Consider the following 20,370-nt stretch of genomic DNA (forward strand, 5'->3'; position numbering starts at 1 on the left):
AACTGTATTCACTCACTTGATTATAGAATTATAAAAAGAATATGTTACAGTTAAACGTTCAAAATTCATAACATTTCAGAAATTGGAAAGATCATAGAGATCAAGTGGATGGGTACTTATCAACTTGATCCTGTTAAAATACATATTCTAAATCCCGGGTTCTAGAGTGGGTCCTGAAATTCTCCACTTCTAACAAGCTCTTGAATCATGTTGATGGAGTTGGTCTGTAGACCACCATTTTATTTTATTTTATTTTATTTTATTTTATTTTATTTTATTTATTTTACTTTGTCCATTTATTTTTTAAGTTTTTACTTTTTTTAACTGAAATCCAAGTTAGTTAACATATAGTGTAATAATGATTTCAGGAATAGAATTTAGTGATTCATCATTTACATGTAACACCCAACAAATGTCCTCCTTCATGCCCCTCAAACCTTTAGCCCATCCCCCCCATCCACCACCCTCCCAGCAACCCTGTTGTTTCTCTGTATTTGAGAGTCTCTTATGGTTTGTCTCCCTCTCTGTTTGTATATTATTTTTACTTTTCTTCCCTTATGTTCACCTGTTGTGTATCTTAAATTCCACACACGAGTGAAATCATATGATATTTGTCTTTTTCTGACTTATTTTGCTTAGCATAATTCACTCTGGTTCCATCCACGTTGTTGCAAATGGCAAGATTTCATTCTTTTTGATTGCCAAGTAATACTCCATTATATATATATATATATATGTATATATATATATATATATGGTATATATGTGGTATATATGTGGTATATATATGTGGTATATATATGTGTGTGTGTATATATATATATGTGGTATATATATATATACATGTATATATGTATATATATACATGTGTATATATATATATATACATGTGTATATATATATATATATATATATATATATATATATACCATATCTTCTTTATCCATTCATCGGTTGATGGACATTTGGGCTCTTTCTATACTTTGGCTATTGGCAATAATGCTGCTGTAAACATTGGGGACCATGTGCCCCTACAAATCAGCATACTTGTATCCTTTGGATAAATACCTAGTAGTGCAATTGCTGGGTCATAGGATAGTTCTATTTTTAATTTTTTGAGGAACCTCCATACTGTTTTCCAGAGTGGCTGCACCAGTTTGCATTCCCACAGGCAGTGCAAAAGTGTTCCCCTTTCCAGGGTTCTTGCCAACATCTGTTGTTGCCTGAGCTGTTAATTTTAGCCATTTTGACAGAAACACACATATATTTTAATACTATGTCCTTCAGATATATCAATGAAAAAAATAAAGATCCCTGCCTTCACGTAGTTTACATCCCATTGGGAGAATCACAATAAACAATAAATATAACACATAGGTAAATGATCTGTTAAAAAATGGTTAAGTAACATGGAAGAAACAGAGCAGAAGTGTCGTTAGAAGTGGGGCAGCCAGTTCTAATTTCAAGTGGAAGATAGTCAGTGGGGTATATTTGGCATCTAAATATAATAGTATATATATTACAACACACATTCTAAAAATATTGCAACGTAATTAGAATCTGGTCTGCAACCCACTCCGAAACCGCCCGGCCTTTGGCTGCTGCATTACACTTTGCAGCCACTAGGGCGCAAATGGGCCATTTCTGAAAAAAATGGGATGAGGGTGGGGGTGTCAGAGAGACTCGGATAATTAGATATACAGCCTCCCCCAGGTGTTCCGCAAGGCCAGCTCCGTTAAAGGCACTGGCAAGGTAGGCGGGAGAGTGTTACTGTGTGTCCTGGGCCAAGACAATTTTGCCCTTGGTTTTCCTTCCTTGACATGTCCTTACCCCGCAAGGGGCGGGGGTTGGGGGGGGTGGGGGGCGGTGGGCGAGCTGAGAAAAGAACTTCAGCCTGGCGCTTCGCCACAGGACGCATGTCACAGCTGACTGATGGTGGAGAGAGGTAGACCCGCCGGCCTTGTCTTCTGGCCCTGCAGCGAGATTTTCCGGGAGCTGAAGGAGGATTCCCGCGATTACACTCAGCGCCCTGGGTTTGTACAGAAGCCCCACTAGATGTTTTCCGTTCCCTCGTAATATTTAAGGCATCACCAAGATGTAAGCATTCACCTTGACGTTCGGGTTTCTGGATCCTTCCCACCCCCAGCCTCTGCCAGCAGATCCGTGACCGTTCTTATCTTTTGAACAAGATCCCATCCGGACGCCCTTTCTGGCGCTGAGAGCTACCCGCCTTTTTTTTCCCCGGGCAGGAGCTCGGCGAGGCCGGGAGAACAGTGCGCCGGCCGGGCAGGGGCGCGCACGCGTGGGGCGCCGCTGGTTGCGCATCTGGCGCCAGAGCGCGCCCCCAGCGCAGTGCCCGCCGGGGCCGCGGGAGTGGGTTGGTGCTCCCGAACGTGCGGGGCGCTCTTTCCCCGCGCGGGGGCACCAGAGCCCTCGGAAGTGTCAGGCACTGCGGTGCATTTTCCCAGTTCCCTTTTAAATGACTGCGGAAAAATAGACTCGGAGCCGCAAATGGGAAGACGGATTCTCAGACAAGGCTTGCGAATGCCCCGCAGCCATCATTTAACTGCACCCGCAGAGCAGTTACGGTTTGTCACCCGACCCTCCCGGATCGCCTCGTTTGTCCCTAGTGAGACCCCGAGGCTCTGCCCGCGCCGGGGTTGCCGGTAGCTGGATGCCTGTCGTGCTCTGGGCAGCCCGGGCGCAGTGCACGCGTTCGCGCACACCCGCGCACACACGAAAACGCGCAAGGTACGGCAGGGGAGCGAGGGCTCGGGGTGCCCCGCGGGGGGGTGGGCATCGCGGGGAGTGAAGCGACGATCTGGGAACGGCTGCATACCGCCAGGCTGAAGGATGAGAGAAAATGACGCGGCGCCACACATCGGACAGGCCAGGGTTGCTGCCGCGCATTTAGGGAACCCAATACGCGTCAGGCGCGCTCCCTTCCCCTCACATGTCTCTGTTTCCCGGGCGTGTGATGCCGGAACACAGCGGGAAAAAGACCCACTTAGAGAGCTAGAGTTGCATTTGGAGACTCCCCTCCCTCTGCAAAAGCACCAACAGGAAGACCCTCCAAAACCACGGATTCCCAAATAGGTGGCCCGGAATGGGGGCGGTTATCCTTGGTTACCAATGCTGAACACGTTTTGGTGTTTACAATATTTATTTATTTTTAGGCTAGCTCGCCCTCCCTTTTAGGCAGGATGGGAAAGGAGAACGCAGCGGGGAGGGAGAGGGGAGGGTGGATTCCTATAATAAGAATCAGCGCATTTTTCAGAGCTGAACCGAGCCCGGTTTCCATTTCAAAAAAGGAGACAGCCTCTACTGCGATTGTAGAAGAGACCGCGGTGTGAATTAGGGAAGAGAGGCGTCGAGCGGTGGAACGGTCCATCTCGGAGGTACCTGATCTCAATGCACACACATACAGCGCGCGCACACACACACACACACACACACACACACACAGGCGCGCGTCTACCCGGCCAGGATGTGTGCGTGTGTGCGCGTGTATGAACTCCCACATGCTGCTGCTGTCTGCTCCCGGCCAGTGGCACCGATGCTTCCCTCCTCCCCGCTCGCCCCCAGATTCCCCTCCCCTCCCTGTTGCTTTTGTCTGGAGGGTGTTATGGGTTTGTGTGTGTATGAGCGTGTGTGTTTTTGGATTTCAGACTAATTTTCTGGAGTTTCTGCCCCTGCTCTGCGTCAGCCCTCACGTCACTTCGCCAGCAGTAGCAGAGGCGGCGGCGGCGGCGGCGGCGGCGGCTCCCGGAATTGGGTTGAAGCAGGAGCCTCGTTCGCTCCTTCGCTCGCGCTCTCCGCGCTCAGTGCCCGGCGGCAGGAGGAGCCTGCACCCAGGCGCCGCCGGCGGGCGGTAGGCGCCGGAGCCCGGGTGAGCAGCGCGGACGGTGCCCTCCGGCGTCTCGGCCCTCGCTGTCCCCCCCGGGGCTGCCGCGGAGGCTCCCCAGGTGGGACGCGCCGCGCCACCTGCCCGCGCCCCCTGCGCCCAGCGGCCGTGGCGGATTCTGCAGCATCATTGGGGGCCCCGTCGCGGAGCCATCGCCGCCGGCAATCTCCGCGTCCCCCATTCAAGGGTCCTTCGCCCGGCCTGGGCCATGGAATCCTGTCTCGGGAACCCTTGCCCTATCTCCCTTCCCTCGACCTCGGGCTTGGAGAGAGGCGGAGGCACATCGGTGGCCCCGGCGGCGTCAGTGCCATCGAGGGGCAAGTTGATTTCTGGGGCCGGAGCTGGGCATTCGTCCATCCACAATCCCCTGGCTGGGGTCAGGGTGGGGGTGCCGCGAGCGCGCTTTCGTAAGGGGTCCTGCCCTCAGTCTTAACGCGTGTCTGTTTGTTCTCAGCCCCGAGGTGCGTCCCGGATTCCAGTGCGCGTCTAGCAAGAAGCCTGCGTCCCGGGGAGTGCCGGCAGCGCCGCCGGCCGGTGCTCGGCGCGCCGGGCCATGCAGCGGCGGCCGCCGCGGAGCTCCGAGCGGCGGTAGCGCCCCCTGTGAGGCGGCCAGAGATGCCCCGGCCACTGTGAACGGTGCCGCCCGCCAGGACACGCTCAGCCCCGGCCACTGTAGGCTCTGCGCGCCCGCTACAGACACCGGGGCGAGGGAGCGGCGAGCGCGGCACAGGCCGCCCAGCAGGGGCAGGGGAAGCCGGCCGGTGCAGCGCGGGGACACGTACTCAGTCTGACTCGGGCTGGCACTGGAGGCTAGGGATGTCGTCCTGGACGAGGTGGCATGGACCCGCCATGGCGCGGCTCTGGGGCTTCTGCTGGCTGGTTGTGGGCTTCTGGAGGGCCGCTCTCGCCTGTCCCACGTCCTGCAAGTGCACCGCCTCTCGGATCTGGTGCAGCGACCCTTCTCCGGGCATCGTGGCGTTTCCGAGGTTGGAGCCTAATAGTGCAGACCCTGAGAACATCACCGAAATGTGAGTTACCGGTGCTCTTTCTCCTTTCTTCTCTCCTGGTACCTCGGGCTGGGGCTGGCCAGACGTGTCTGTCGGGGCATGGATGTTGTCTCAAGTCTGGGGAGAAGTCAGACATCGGAGATGCAGGGTTGGGCCATCTGTGGGTTACCTGTATCTCGGGCTTGGGGCTGCTAACGCGGGGAGAAGTGGGCAGTTGAAAATAAGTTTTAAGTATACTGTATGTGCCAATAACATAAATATGTATATTCTTTGCGGGAAGGGATTCCTTATACACTGTATTTCAAAGCCCTGCTGGGTGTGCTTTATAGGCTTTGCGTATGCAATAACTTAGTTTTGGATATTTTTGTTTCATAAGGTGCTATGTGTATGTTGTATTAAGAGAAGTTACAGTAATATTTACTGGAAGGGGGGATTAAAAATAATGAACTTTTTGAAATCTGTTGAAGGAGCTCAGTCTCTCCCTTAACATCTTTCTCTGAGGTTTGGAGTTCACCAAGTTCCTTTTTCATTTTGTATATCAGATATGGCTTAGGAGATGGCATCCAGAGCTGGCCTTGAAAATGGTCTGTAAGAGAAGAAGTTCTGAGTGTTGAAATGTGCTCTCTTGAAAGGGAAAATGTGCTCGTGGGAAGCCTAAAAGCCTGGTCTGATTTAATTTGGACCTGACTTCCCAGAGATAAAATTTTGAGACCATTTGGATTATAAATCTTAATTGCCCATTGAATAGTATCCTGGGACCAGGTTGGATGATAAAGCAGGGTGTAGTACTTTGCGACGGACCCCTATGTCCCTGGACGTGTTTGAGCTTGCCCCGGGGCTGATGGGGAAGCAGAATTGTATATTTCGGTCCTCCCTGTGACAGGTACATTACCAAGTGGGGATTCACCAGTGCTTTCTCCAGCATTTCCCTGTCACCTCTCCTAGAGGTGTACCTTCCCCCACAAGGGGGATGCCATTACCTGTATTTCACTGGCATGGGATTTTATTCATTCATGCGGAGGGCTGTAAGGCAAAGTTTCTCCCAGTTTTCCTTATGGTGTGTTTGATGTTAAGATAGGCAGCCCAAAAAGTAGGGCTTGGGCTGTGGCCTTCCGGTTGGCGAGTGCGCATGCTTTTTTTCCTCCCCAGAAAACGCACGCCTGGTTTCTGCCAACGTAGTTGACTGAGATAACCTGTTTTTTAATGTAAGTAAGAGACCTTCCTGGCCTCTGTTGTTCGTTCTGCTGGTGATGCTCACGTTATAAGGCTAGGGCAGAAGGAAATGACAACAGCACAGAGGGGAATGTGCAGGCCTAGCAGAGCTGAGATGTGCTGGGAGCGACCAACTGTCAGGCTGCATCCAGGATGCTGGGATTTTTTTTTTTTTTTTTTTTTTTTGGCAAGGATTGGAGCAGGCAGTGCCGGAGAGGGTGTGTAGGGCCCCAACTGTGCTGGCCCTGGTTCGCCTGGTCAAAGTGTCTGTGGCCTTTTATCAGGATCTGTGTCTCTTTCACGAGATGAGATGTCAGCAGTCAGATGGAGGAAGCCATATGGAATTCAGAGCCCTTCGGACTATTTTGAGACCAGGGGGAGTGTGCCTTGATAGTCAGACGTCTTGTTTTGTTGTTTTTAAATTCTGTATTAGAGGATGCATGTATGATGAAGAAGGATAGGAGATAGGGCCCATCATTTTCACTGTAACATTTTTTTCCACTTTAATATTTTTAAAGCCATCATCGGAGAAAAGGAAAATAAAACTCTTTAAATTAAAAAAAAATATCATTTAAACCTTCATGGTCTTGGCTGCCTGGTATTTATATTTATGCAATCAGTGGACTTGAGTTGAGCTTTCTTATATCAGTTCTCATAATTGCTAATTGCTGTTGTTTCTTTTATAGCTGGTGGCAGGTTCCTATTTTCCGGCTTTAAAAAAATTGATTCTTTTTTTTTTTATTTACTAAAGTGTTTGTCAGTTATTCGTTCAGTGGCGCGCCTCATTTCTACTGTTATTTTTTTTTTCTTTTGATGTGAAGATCCATCGAGAGTGAGAGTTGGGAGGTGTGTAGGGTGAGTGTTTGGGATGGAGAATTTACGCTCCTTAGTGACAGTAATGGGGCTGGTAGATGTGCATTCTGAGAAAAAGTCCGTATCTCAGCTCTGTCCCTCAGCTTTGTTTGAGCCCAGCCGGTTTGTTCCCTGATGTCCTGTAAAATGTATCGAAACCCTTGTTTAGGAAGCACTTCGTATCATTATTTTGAGTTCTGCTGTTTTGATATCGAAATGGACTTGCTTCACTGTCATCCATATATGACTCCATCTGGCTCTTTTTCTTACGTAGTAATATTTGCTTGAACAGCTTTTAAATTCTTGGCCAGTGGATACCAGCTCCAGTTGGAACCAAATTACACATTTTTTTTTTTTTTACTTTCTTATTAGACCCAATGGTATTCCTGAAATAACCTGTTTTAAAGTTCCAGTTTAATGGTGCTTAGCTGAAATTTTATGTTTCTAGTTTTTTAAATAGGGGAAATGTAAGTAAACTGTAATTAGAACTTGCTGAAGCCACGGTTTACTGTATCACTTAAAAACGGTATATCACTCAATGTCTATATATTTCGGGGAAATTACCCCACTGTGCTTTTTTAGGGTTCAGAGAGAGCCCATTGGTAGAACATTCTAAAACCATATGCATGGGATTTTATTTTCTGTTTCTACGTGCATATTTTAGGCCCACCTGACATTTCGTTTTAGAGTCATTGTTTGAGCCTGTTTTATCAAAAATTCTCCTAGCATAGTGTCTGTCTCATACTCTTTACCCATCGACACGATATCTGGATCCCTCTCCCCGTCTGTAGAGATGCATCACACCTGCCCAGGATCACACAGCTGCTAGGTGCCAGCTTCTCTTACTCTGAGATGGTTATCCCAAAGCAGTGCTAGATTAAACTTCAAAACAGTACCATTGCCGCACAGAAGTGGAATTCAAGAGTAAAGCCTACTGTTGGAATTATGTAACTGGCCATTGAGGTCTCTGTAGTATCGAGTGCAAAAATGCTCTCTAAAGGACAAGTTGTATCTCACCCAAGTGATAAAAGGCACGGTTACAACAGATCATACTTTTCTATTTTTATTGTGGTCAAAAACACCTAAAACAAAATTTGCCACCTTAATCATTTTAAGTGTAACATTCACTGGTGTTGAGTGCTAAATACATTTACATTTACATGGTCGTGAAAGGGGGGCATGCATTCTGATATTGCTTATATTTTATAGACATCAGTGATGGCCTTTTTTCCTGAATTTCTTGGGTGTTAGTTTCTGATTTGGGGGTCATATTTGGAGACAAGTCTAACATTTTTCCTCTTAGCGCAACATAAATAGAATTTGCAGCTTCTGCTGCCAGAGCCTCTATGTGCAATAAATTGTTGGCTTGGTTAAGTGACTGTAATGTTATGTCATTAATACATTGATTTTGGCCCCCTCACCTTAGTAAGCTTTTCCACCGCAATTAATTGCACTAAAAACAAGAATCCTGGCATTCGCAAGCATTCAGTGACAGGCATCAGTTTTCATTAGTCTGATGTTTACCTCTCAGCCCCTCCACGGGGGGTTCTAGAACTTTGGATTGTGCTTTCCGCGCATTTAAGGGCCACAGAGTAAGTTTTGAGTGTGGTTACATAAGCCACACTGGACTTGTTAATAAATAAGGCATTCTAATTTACATCATTCATTATTTAACACAACTTGCAAGCGGCAGTTGAAAACGCACTGTCTTCCCAGTGAAGGTACTTACAGAATTCACCCCAGCAAGACAATGTGGAGCCTTCTTAGTTTCCTATCTTCAATCTCTGCGTTAAGGAGGTTTTTCTTACATTGGGTAAAACAATTGAAAAGTGCCTTAACCCTCCTGACCCTACTTTCTCTCCCTCCGCCCCCCCCCATCACCTCTCATTGACTGTATAGGAAAATGTGTTTGATTTTTTTTTTTCTTCTCCGAAAAGTGATATTTCCTTATGGGAATCCAGAGTACTCGAGTGAAGGGAAGGGCCTGGGTTATGTGTTATTACAAGCAAGTAATGGGAAGTTGAGATAATGTGGTCACAGTTCCCCAGAGCGGAGTTTAGTTCTGTTTAAAATCTTTCACTGTTTCTATCCCATAAACCTCTGTTTGTGTCTGCTTCAATATTCCCTTGTAAAGACGTTTTTCTAAGCTGAAAAGTTGGCCGGACAGCTAAGAATTGAGGTCTCTTTCTCCCTAGGAACATTCTGTATGATCTCTTTGACTATATCTGGGTCGTCAGAGTATAAAACCTAGAGTTTTTGTTCAGCTGGGGAAGGGGAATTCCTTTCTTTTTTTGTTCTTTTCCTTTCTGTATGTTTCTGTTTCTGTTTTTGTTTTTGATTTTTTTTTTTTTTTTTTTTGGCCTTTGGTACGAAGCAAGTGCCATGTTTTAACTCATTGCTCATCTTGGCTGTTAGGGAAAGAAACACTATTAAACCACTATTGAGTGCCACACGCTGACATTCAACCCTCCAGACTAACTTACCACTTCTCTAGAGAGCTCCTTGTGGCTTCAAACACCATAGGGTGGAATGCGGCATTGAACCTGCTGCCCCTTGGTGCGATGCCAAATTCTGGTTCCTCTTGATGTTTATAAATCCACTGGATGATTTTTTGGGAGAGATCATTTAGAAGGGCACATGTTTTCCTCATTTGGTATGTGTGAGAGAGAGAAAGGCAGAGGAAAAAAACTGAACCTTGGGTTAATAGCCGATTGACCATTTTCATAATCTACTTGGTCTAACTGGTTTAAAACACAAATCCCACCCCCAGGTGGCAGGGGTCTGAGCCCTGCAGTAGCCTGATAATTTCCACCCTACATTTGATTGCTGATCGATCTCCATTAAAGAAGGCAAAGTTCTCACATAATCAGGGTGCCTTCTTACCACTTTGGTCTCTGGGCTGTCAAAGGGACTGGGGAGTCAGTAAATATTGATCTGGAAGATGAAGGAGTGAGTGCTTGTGAGGGTTATAAACCTGGGAAGAAAAGTCATGCATAGGTACTGAGTTAGCCTGTTTGTTTGTTTGCTTATTTAAAGACCCGAATATCACAGAGAGTTGGAGTCAGCAGTGACCTGATCTTGAAGCAGCCCCTTACTATCTGGGCTTGAGCCTGTCAGATGTAAACTGAGGGTTTTGGATTCAGTGCTCAGACAAGTGTCTCCTGGCCCTGAAGTTCATGAAGCTTCAGTGGCAGAGATAATGTGGTTTATACATCGGTTATGAAGTGAAGGGTCATGTGAGAATCTGATGGCCTTTGGTGACACTGTCACATGTGCGTGTGTTGGTGTCTGCTCTCAATTCCCCAAAGCATGTCTCTTCAAATGTGAGCCGCTAGTAAGACGGGTGGCACGTTAGTGCTGGGCTGCTGAGTCCAAGGTCACACACAGGGTCACTCAGAATTGGTACCACAGAAGGAGAAGGGTCCCAGGAATGCTCTGCTCTGGCGCTCTCAGCACAAACCAAGCCAGTGAAGAGTCTAAGGCCATGATATGTTAAAGACATCGTGGGTCCGGAAGCTCCTTCCCCCAGCGTCCAAAGGAAGTGCCATGGCCTTTACTTTGGTGGACCTCCCTTCTCTTCTGCACCCTTGATTGAACCTCACCCCAGCCCACCATTTGAGAAAGTGTCAGAGATGTGAAGAGAAGCATAGTCTAGCCAAGTCTGTGCAAAGCTGTCTCTACTAGAGACAGAGCAATTAAAAAGTGTGTGAGCTGTCGATCCCAAAGCAATGGCCTCATCTTCACAGGGGAAGAAATGCATTTTCTGTTTAGATGACTGTGTTTTGTTTTTGTTTTTTAAATTTCGAGCCTTCCTCATCTGTAAGCAATTCATACATGAAAGTCCAGCTGCAGAGAAGAGCCTTCATGAATTGGCAGCAGTGAGGGATGCTAACCCATCTTGGCAGGTTGGGTGTGGAAGGAGGGCAGAGCACACGCTGCAGAATGAAAGTTGCTGCCCTGGGAGTCTTGGCCACAGTCAAGGGTGGTTATAAGTGGAGGACCCCACAGCCCTTTATACAAAGTCTATCTTAGCGCCTATGAAAGACCTGTGGCCAGAGCATGCTTATTCTTTCCTGCCCCCCTTTTTTTTTGCCCCTGACTTCTCTTTGCCCCAAGATTGATGGCTGAGCTCAATGACTGAGCCATTGAGCAAGCTTAAGGATTGCTGACTCCCATCTAGAATTCATTCTGCTACCATTCTGTATGTTGTCCGTGGCCTGCACTGAGACATAACTCTAGATTCAGGCAAGGTTTGTCTCCAGGGACCTGGAAGGCTCCCTCCAGACATCTGCTTATTTAGGTCTGAAGTAGGTGAGAAGGTCTTGAGAGCTTCGGAGGGACTGTCAGGTTGATTGGCTTGTCCAGCCCTCTCTGGTGGAGCAGGATACAATTTGGGATAGAACCTTAGCCAGTGTCTCGTTTAGGCCTCTGTCTGCTCAGCCCCACTTGCCCAGATTTGGCCTCGAGAGCACAAGCAATTTTGAGGCAAGGGTAGAGATTCACATAAAAGGTCACAAGTTAAAGGGCATGGCAGTGGGAAGGAAGTGGAGTGGGGCTTCACCCCCTGTCTTTGTCCTGCTGTCCATCACCATTTCTACCTGCACCATGTGTTAGACTATCAAGACATCAATGATTTGTGTATTCCTTGGGAATACAGCATCTTCTTGTATAGGATAAAGATGATAATAATCACACACCACCCAGAGTCTCTTTTCTTTGAAAAAAAAATTTTTTTTTACATTTATCTATTTTTGAGAAACAGAGTGAGACAAAGTGTGAGTGGGGGAGGGGCAGAGAGCTGGGGAGACACAGAATCGGAAGCAGGCTCCGGGCTGAGCTGTCAGCACAGAGCCTGATGCGGGGCGGGGGGCGGGGCAGGGGGGGGGCTCAAACCCACACACTGTGAGACCAGGACCTGAGCCGAAGTTGGACGCTCAACCGACTGAGCCACCCAGACGCCCCCAGAGTCTCTTTTCTATTGCAGATAAAGACCTATTGCTATTCCACACCCCATGCTTGCCTATAATGTTCACAACCAAACAATCCTCTAGACGCACAGACACACATACCAGGACTCTCTTTGTCTATGTGTCTGTGAAGATACAAGTGTGTGTATAAAACACCAGGTATGGTCCTTTCAGACTTAATTATCTTGAATTGTAAAATTTTCCTAATAATTGAGGATTTACTTCTTTAAACCACCTGGACTCCCTCCCCCCGCTTTTTCTGCTGAGATAGAACTGACATTTCAGGTTTCAGGTATTCAATGTAATGATTTGGTATTTGCATGTATCGTGGAGAGATCACCACCCTAAGTCTGGTTAGCATCCCTCACCACACATCATTGTGCGTATTTTTCTTGAGAACTTTTAGGATCTATTCTCTTAGTAACTTTCAAATAGACGCTACAGTATTATTAACTGTACTCACCGGGCCCTACATTACATCCCCACCCAGAGTTTTAATTTTGTTTTAATCATTCTGGGTTTCTCTGGATGAGGACCTGAGTGAAGTAGTAAGAGGTTAGTTCTTTGGTTCCCTTGGCCAGAGACCCGTTGTGTCCGTCCTCTGTGATCAGTTCTCAACATAAACAAAATAATCAGTGAGGCATTTGGGGACAGTTGCTACAGGAGTGTGATTTTAAATCAAAAGACAGTGGACTTTTGGTTTTTAGCCTCTGAAACACAATGCAGTCTAAAAAAGGTAGGTAGGCTCTTCTGAACTTCAGTTTTGGTCACCAAAGTTGTGTCCGCTGCATGTGCCACAGAGTCCCTTCCTGCGGGGTGGCAGAGGGACCTGTGGCCGAGTTCTCTGACCATTGCCTGCTCGCTTCCCATCGCAGGCCTCGGTTGATTGATGTGTGAGCGTGTAGGCAGCGGCGGGCGGTGCTGGGCGAGAGGGAGCCTACTGGGGTGGCCTCTGTGTTCTCGGGCAAGGCTCGACACATTTCTAGTCTGCTCCCGGGTTCACTCCAGAGCACCTCAGCTGCCACCCCAGGCTCAGCGTTGGGGAAGATTCTGCGCCTGGACTGCTTGCCTTGCCTTCTTGCTTGGGCTTTTCCCCCTTGTCACTCTTCTTTCTCCTTCTGTTTCCGGTGGTGGTTCTCATTTCCTTCCCCCGCGGAGGCCAACAACCACGCATGCACGCTCACGCACACGTACACGCACACGCCCCCTCAGGCAGGCACCTGGCCGCAAAGCCCTTTTAATGGGCTGTGAAGAAATCTTGGGTTGCAGGGCCTGTGGGTGGACCGTCACCATTCCCACTGAACCTGGCGCGACAAGCTTACCACAGCCGGACAGGTGGCAGCGTGCAGGTACCTGGGATAACTGGAAGGAGCCCTGGGCGGCGAGATGGGGTGTGGGTTTCATATCCACACTCTCCTGTCCACCGGGGGAGCTGAAAAGATCAGAACATGCATATAAAGGGCAGGTGTTCTGATCAGACGCGAACATGTGGATTCGTTGATGTAATTACTAAAAAGTACAGGTGGACCAGTACATGTTGAGTAAGCTGTCCCCGGTGGGGGGAAAAAATCATCATTTTCTGCCTATAGCGCTGCAGAACCTTCCTCCCTGCCGTGCTTACTCTCTACCCATGTGCCACGTGTGCTGGTGTGGTGTTTGTAAAATGCTGATCTCATTATGTCACAGCTTTTTTTTTTCTTTAAATTTTTAAAGTTTATTTCTTTATTTATTTCGAGAGAGACAGAGAGAGAGAGAGAGAGAGAACACAAGCAGGGGAGGGGCAGAGAGAGAGGGAGAGACAAGAATCCCAAGCAGGCTCCACCCTGTCAGCACAGAGCCTGACATGGGGCTCGAACTCACGAACCACGAGATCATGACCTGAGCTGAAATCTAAAGTCAGATGCTTGACCGACTGAGCCACCCAGGTGCCAGGGTGTCACGCCTTATGACTGCCCTGTGGCTCCTCATGTCTCTTAAAGACCAAAGTTGGTTGTTGTTGTTTGGTTTTTGTTATTTAGTAACAAAACAAAACAAAACAAGCCAAACACCAATCCAGATCGTCATTACGTTGCTATATAATAAGGCATAGAGCAATCATGTGGACCCAAATACGCAGATCAGCATTAGGTTGTTTTCTACACCAGTAGATCTGTAAAGGAGTACAAATTATAACTGGAAGCTTGTTTGGTGATCTTGGAATTAGAGCAAGGGCACTTCATTCTGCATTTAAAATGTTAAATGGCATTAAGCTAAGCTTGCCCAAGGCATCTATCTCCATAATGGGATCGCCTTCACAAAGGGAATGCAGAACTTGAAGTACTTTGGCCCGGACCTGTGTCCCCTGGATGGACACTCCTTTTTCTCTCCTTCATTTACTGCCCAGCACCAATGCTGAGTGACACATTTTTTCTTTGGAAAGGTTAGTGCTTTCAGCCAAGCTTGCTCAAGCCTGGGAACCGTTCAGATTCTTTACAGTGATTTTTACACCTCTTTTCTCTGAAATGCATTAACTTTATTGTATGAAATTTTATTAGCAATTAGCTTTTTTTTTCTTTTAAGTTTATTTATTTATTTTGAGAGAGAGAAAGAGAGCATGAGAGGGGGAAGGTCAGAGAGAAAGAGAGAGAATCCCAAGCAGGCTTGCACTGTCGGCACGTAGCCCCAGGTGGGGCTCTATCTCAGGAACCTTGAGACCTGTGCTGAGATCAAGAGTCAGAATCTTAACTGACTGAGCCACCAGGAACCCCAGGAATTAGCTTTAAAACATTTTTTTTTACATTTATTTATTTTTGATAGAGAGAGAGAGAGAGAGAGAGAGAGAGAGAGAGCGCGCACAAGTTGGGGGAGGGGCAGAGAGAGAAGGAGACATAGAATTGGAAGCAGGCTCCAGGCTCCGAGCTGTCAGCACAGAGCCTGACGCAGGGCTCGAACTCACAAACCGTGAGATCATGTCCTGAAGTCGGACACTTAACCGACTGAGCCCACCAGGCGCCCCAGGAATTAGCTTTTTTAAAGTAATACATGAACATGATAAAAAACGCAGTCAGTACAGAGAAGTGGGTCATGAAAAGTTAGTCTTCTGTTGTGGACTACAACTCTCTAATCTCTCAGCTTCCAGAAAGAGTCTACTCACATACATGAGTGCATATATATGTCTTTTTTTTTTTTTGTTTATACACAGATGAAGGCATGCTATACCCACTGTGCTGCATGTTGGTGTTTATTTACTTAACGCTGTATCTTGAAAATGTTTCTGTATCAGCACATGTACACCAATCTTGTTTTTTTCACAGCAACACAGTAATCCATTGAATGAATAGGCTGCTCTTTACTGAACCAGCCTCCTTTTGAATAACCTTGTCTACAAACTTCTTATACACATGCATGATTTTATTGATAGGAAAATTCCTAGAATTTGAACTGCAGGGACATTTGCAAAGATGTTTGTGACTTTGATAGATAGTGACCGAGGCGTCTTGCAAAGAGATGACACTCTTTCATTCTGCCATTCAAACTGGAAGCACCTGTTTTTCTACAACTCAGCCAATACTATTTGTTACCAAACCTTTTGACCTTTGCCTGGGCAATAGGATTCACCACTGTTTTATTTCACAATTCTGTAATTATGTTCCAGGTTGAAAGTCTTTTTACATGGAGTAAGCCATTTGGATTTCTTTTTCAGTGAACCCTGTTTGTCATATCCTTAGCTATTTTCTTTTTCTGTTAGCTGGGTGGCCTTCTCAAAAAATGGATTCATAAGACCTATTTAACAAAAAGAAAATGTGTATGTTGCCCGATGTTTTGCTTGTCTTCTGATGTTGGTTCTGGTATTTCTTCTTCTTCTTCCTTTGGTAAAACAATTAAATTCTTTTTGTAGTAAAATTTATTATTTCCTTTATGGCTTCTATGTTGTAAATGTGGCTGCAAGTTTTCCCCTCTCTGAGAGTATAAAATAACTCCATATTGTCTTTCGCTCCTTCATACTTTTATATTTAAAGCTTGGCTCCATCTGGATTTTCAAAGTGTAAGGAGAGAGGTAGCAAAAAGTGTTTTATTATTTTTTCAAGATAGCTGATCAGCCAATCAGGTCTCTTGACACTGTAGATATATAATTCTACTGTTCCGTCAGTAATTTCAACTAAAGATTTAGGCCATTTGGGGATATATCTTATTCTGTTAATCAGCCTGGCTATTTTTTATTACTGAACTTTTTATCTCCTGAAGCTTTATATTATTATTTTTTTTCCTATTTGAAGTATTAGTCTCACTCGCTAGTCTTTTCTTTCAGACTTTTCAGTTATTTTTGTATGATAATTTTTCCATAGGAATTGCTTGCCTAGCTCTCCCCACATTATATTGGTGTTATATATATATATATATATATATATATATATATATTTTTTTTTTTTTTAAAGTTTATTTATTTATTTTGAGAGAGAGCATGAGAGTGTGAGTGGGGGGGGCGGAGAGAGAGGAGAGAGAGAGAGAGAGAGAGAGAGAGAGAAAGAGAGAATCCCAAGCAGGCTTCACACTGTCAACGCAGAGCCTGACAAAGGGCTCGAACTCACCAATTGTGAGATGGTGACCTGAACCAAAATCAAGAGTTGGAGGCTTAACCGCCTGGCCCACACAGGCGCCCCTATATTGGTGTTTTAAATTAAGATAGCATTACATTGATATGTTTAAACAATCTTAATGAGTCTTAAAAGCCCTGTATCCTCTAGCCTCATTTCTTGCCTTTCCCTTTCTTTAGTGAGACACTCCAGCCTCTCAGGGCTTTCAGTACCCCTAATGGAGCTATACTTTTACGTGACTCCCAGGTTTCACACTGGCCAGCCTCTCTGCCTAGGACACCTTTCCCCTGCCTTCTGTCTCTGGCTAAATTAAATTCCTCTGCCTCCCTGCCTCTGGGCTGTGTCCCCACCGTGTGCTTTTAAAACCTCCTGGGTTCCCAACCCAGAACAGGTCACTTAGCAACATAAATGCTTCCCTGGCTACCCTTCCGTACACACCGGTAGAATCTTAGCTACTTGAAGGCGAGGGCCACGTGGAGCTTGGTCATGCTCTTCCCCAGCGCCCAGTACGATGCCCTAGACCTCCACATCACACATGCACACGTGGATACACACATGCGTGTGCTCCTCCGAGTATCTATCACTGAGAATTCCAAACAAGAAGATGTACTAGCTATTCTTTGGGCCATCAACAGGGAAATTTCTAGACATGACTTTTAAAGTCCTCAGGTTAAGATGTTTGTTGAAATAAGGAACCATTCTGGAATTAAATAGCACATCGTTGGTTCATGCACAGTAAAAAAAAAAAAAAATCAATTCACTGTAGAGACATAGCATAGCTAGCTGGAAAGGAAGAAAGGCAGAGGTTTGATGAGGGAGTGTCCAACAGGAAGGAAGGACAGCGAAGAGATGGGAGGATGAGGGCAAGCGGATGAGCAGAGATGCACGACAGGCCGGCTCAACACCAGAGGCAAATTCAGGGAAAAGGAATCGTTCGAGGGACATCTGATCTCCAGCAAACAAATAGATCTAATGAGAAGGATTTGTGCTTTTTCTGTTGTGTAATGGCTAATAATGGCCATCCCTGTGGTTCAATTGCACTTATCCCTGTGACTGCATTTATGGCGGGGGTTCTCTTACAAAGCGATTCTGGTGTGAGATTGCAGATGTGATTTATCCTTCTTGTAACGTGGATGGTAGAGGCTGTTCATTTTTCTTTCTTTTTAAAAGAAATTTTTGTAACGTTTATCTTTGAGAGAGAGCGCAGGCAGGGGAGGGGCACAGAGAAAGAGAGAGAGAGAGAGGGAGGGTCAGAGAGAGACACAGAATCTGAAGCAGGCTCCAGGCTCTGAGCTGTCAGCACAGAGCCTGATGTGGGGGTCAAACCCACAGACTGTGAGATCGTGACCTGAGCTGAAGTTGGATGCTTAACGGACTGAGCTACCCAATGCCCAGAGCTGTTCGTTTTTCTTAAAGAACTGCAGACATCAGGAGTGTAAAAAGAGAAGTGTGTCAGGCCCAGTTTAATGTACCATCTGATACATGCATTTTTGTGCCATCGCAATCAAGGTGCATTGGGCTAATCCTGTGAATGTTTCGTGGGGCTTCCTTTATATTTATGATAATTAACACTATCAGGCATCTTGAAATTTTGATAGTTGTTTGCAAAACTGATCATAAAACAACTGATAGACATATGAGATTGGGAGGCTTTTAAAAATAGACTGGAGAAGTATATAGGTGAACAGATTGTGTTGAATAATCCAAAAAGATAATTCCCCCTTGAGATAAATAACATCCATTTATTTATGTTTACACGATGCAGTATGTTCATAATATACATACAAATGAAAATAGTTCAGACTCTGTGTGTATTTTGAAAGTTAAATTTTTAAATAAATTTTTTTTTTCAACGTTTATTTATTTTTGGGACAGAGAGAGACAGAGCATGAACGGGGGAGGGGCAGAGAGAGAGGGAGACACAGAATCGGAAACAGGCTCCAGGCTCTGAGCCATCAGCCCAGAGCCTGATGAGGGGCTCGAACTCCCGGACCGCGAGATCGTGACCTGGCTGAAGTCGGACGCTTAACCGACTGCGCCACCCAGGCGCCCCAGAAAGTTAAATTTTTAAAAAGGCGTGAGCATTATGGAACCCACACATAATGTTTAACTCTCATGAGAAATGTCTTAGTTTTGGTTGAGTCACTGGCTCTGCTGCTAAGCCTGGGTGACCCTCTAGGATTTAACTTACTAGCCATTTCATTTATTCTTTCCTGAAATTGCTCTCTCACCCATCAAGAATGTCTTCTGGTGCATTGAGGGCACTCCTGGGCTTTGATTTCCCGCAGTCTACCTTGGAATCTATCATTCCTTTCCTTTCGTTGTATCTTATATCTGTGTACAGCTCAGGGGACAATAGATATCCTGCTGACAGAGTCATCTTTTCCCAAGGATGGCTGGACTGGAGGTCAACATTGAACTCTTTGTACGTACATGTGTTGATTGGCTGATCAACTCATTCATTTATTTAGTCAATTAGTCAGTCAACAAATACATTTTGAACATGTCCTCCCCACCAGGCATTTTTCTGGGTCTTGGGTAACAAGACTTAAGCCAGCTGCTTCTATTTATATGGCCCATTGAAAGGCATTAGTGGGGGTCCCCAGTCTGGTCACCCCCTTCCTTCTCTCTTGAAGCCCTGTAGGCAGTCTAGCCTCCATGTCAGAACTCCATCTACACCAGCACAGACAGCAGCCTCGGACCTCCCCCTAGCCACACACTGCTGTGCCTAGGGTTGTGCACACCATCAGGAAGACAGGCCTGTGGAAATACCTGCACAGGCTTTGGGAGTAGATTCAGGGTCTTTGGGTAGGGAATTCCAGAATCCTACTGAGTCAGCAAGGAAAGGTGTAGGAGCATCCTGTAGACTCACTGCCTCATATAGAGGAAGTTGGACTGGAGGGACCACCAGAGAGGACCCTAACGTGCCTGGACACTCACTGCCTCATATAGAGGAAGTTGGACTGGAGGGACCACCAGAGAGGACCACTAACGTGCCTGGACACTGCCCAGAGCTAAGGGAAAGTGCCGGCTGGGCCTCTGCCTTGGGTGTCTGAGCTCTGCATCAGCGTAGGTTTGGGCTGTGGTGATGGTCTGGAATAGAGGAGGCGCAGTGCTTATGCCTTGGGGCTGTGTAGCGGGGTAGGCAGGCTATCCAGACAGCTCCTCTCACTGCTGTGCTCCCTCTCTTCAGGGAAGTTCTCCAGCACCGAGCTCCATGTTTCCAGTAAGCACAGCACATAGAGATCCCCCGCCCCCTGACCATATTATAAGCATTGTGCTATCACAGACCCAGACAGACCAGGAGTGCACAGATCTGTCCCTGGCAGTTAATGGGGATTGCTAAATGCCAGTAGCTATCCGTTTCCACCTTTCTCTCTTTCCCGTACAGAGTTTTTTTAATTTCCCCTGAAAGGTCTAAATCTGAATGTAGTATTCGAAGAATCAGCTCATTATGGCTCAATTATTTATTATTATTATTATTATTATTATTATTTAGTGGCACCCTAGGAAGATCCTGGGATTCTGAAAACTATGTCTAAAATGTTCCTTTCCTCATTATTTCTTTTCGTGAATTGAAAAATCACTGAATATGTCTATTGCCCTGTGTATAGGAGGAAAGACAAATTAATGTTTCATTTTCTTTGGGTGTTGGTGTAGGGGAGGGATGCTGGTTGGGAGGCAGGATAGCTTGGTGGGTTGAGACCCCCGCCCCGTGAAGCTGATCTGCCCCTGCTACTTTGGATAATTTACTAAAGCTTTGTCTCAGTTTTCCCATCTGTAAAAGGGGACAATAATAGAATATTTCTCATCAGATTTCTGTGAAGTTAAAATGAGCAGACGCATGTAAAAGG

The 20,370-nt window shown here is 46.3% G+C and overlaps 1 protein-coding gene across 5 annotated transcripts in view; it reads left to right on the top strand.

The window, feature by feature from the left end:
• Positions 1-4,358: 4,358 nt before the first annotated feature.
• NTRK2 (neurotrophic receptor tyrosine kinase 2) overlaps positions 4,359-20,370 on the top strand; it is a 335,632-nt gene continuing 319,620 nt past the window's right edge. For 3 of the 5 annotated variants that reach the window (XM_023242218.2, XM_023242220.2, XM_023242221.2), the window contains exon 1: positions 4,533-4,932. In XM_023242218.2, the coding sequence (XP_023097986.1) occupies positions 4,721-4,932 (212 nt within the window). In that variant the 5' untranslated portion in view covers positions 4,533-4,720. Of the gene's footprint in view, positions 4,933-20,370 lie in introns of all 5 variants that reach the window. The other 2 variants (XM_023242219.2, XM_023242222.2) reach the window with 2 other exon arrangements.

Source organism: Felis catus, chromosome D4 (assembly GCF_018350175.1).
Source record: "Felis catus isolate Fca126 chromosome D4, F.catus_Fca126_mat1.0, whole genome shotgun sequence".
NCBI lineage: Eukaryota > Metazoa > Chordata > Mammalia > Carnivora > Felidae > Felis > Felis catus.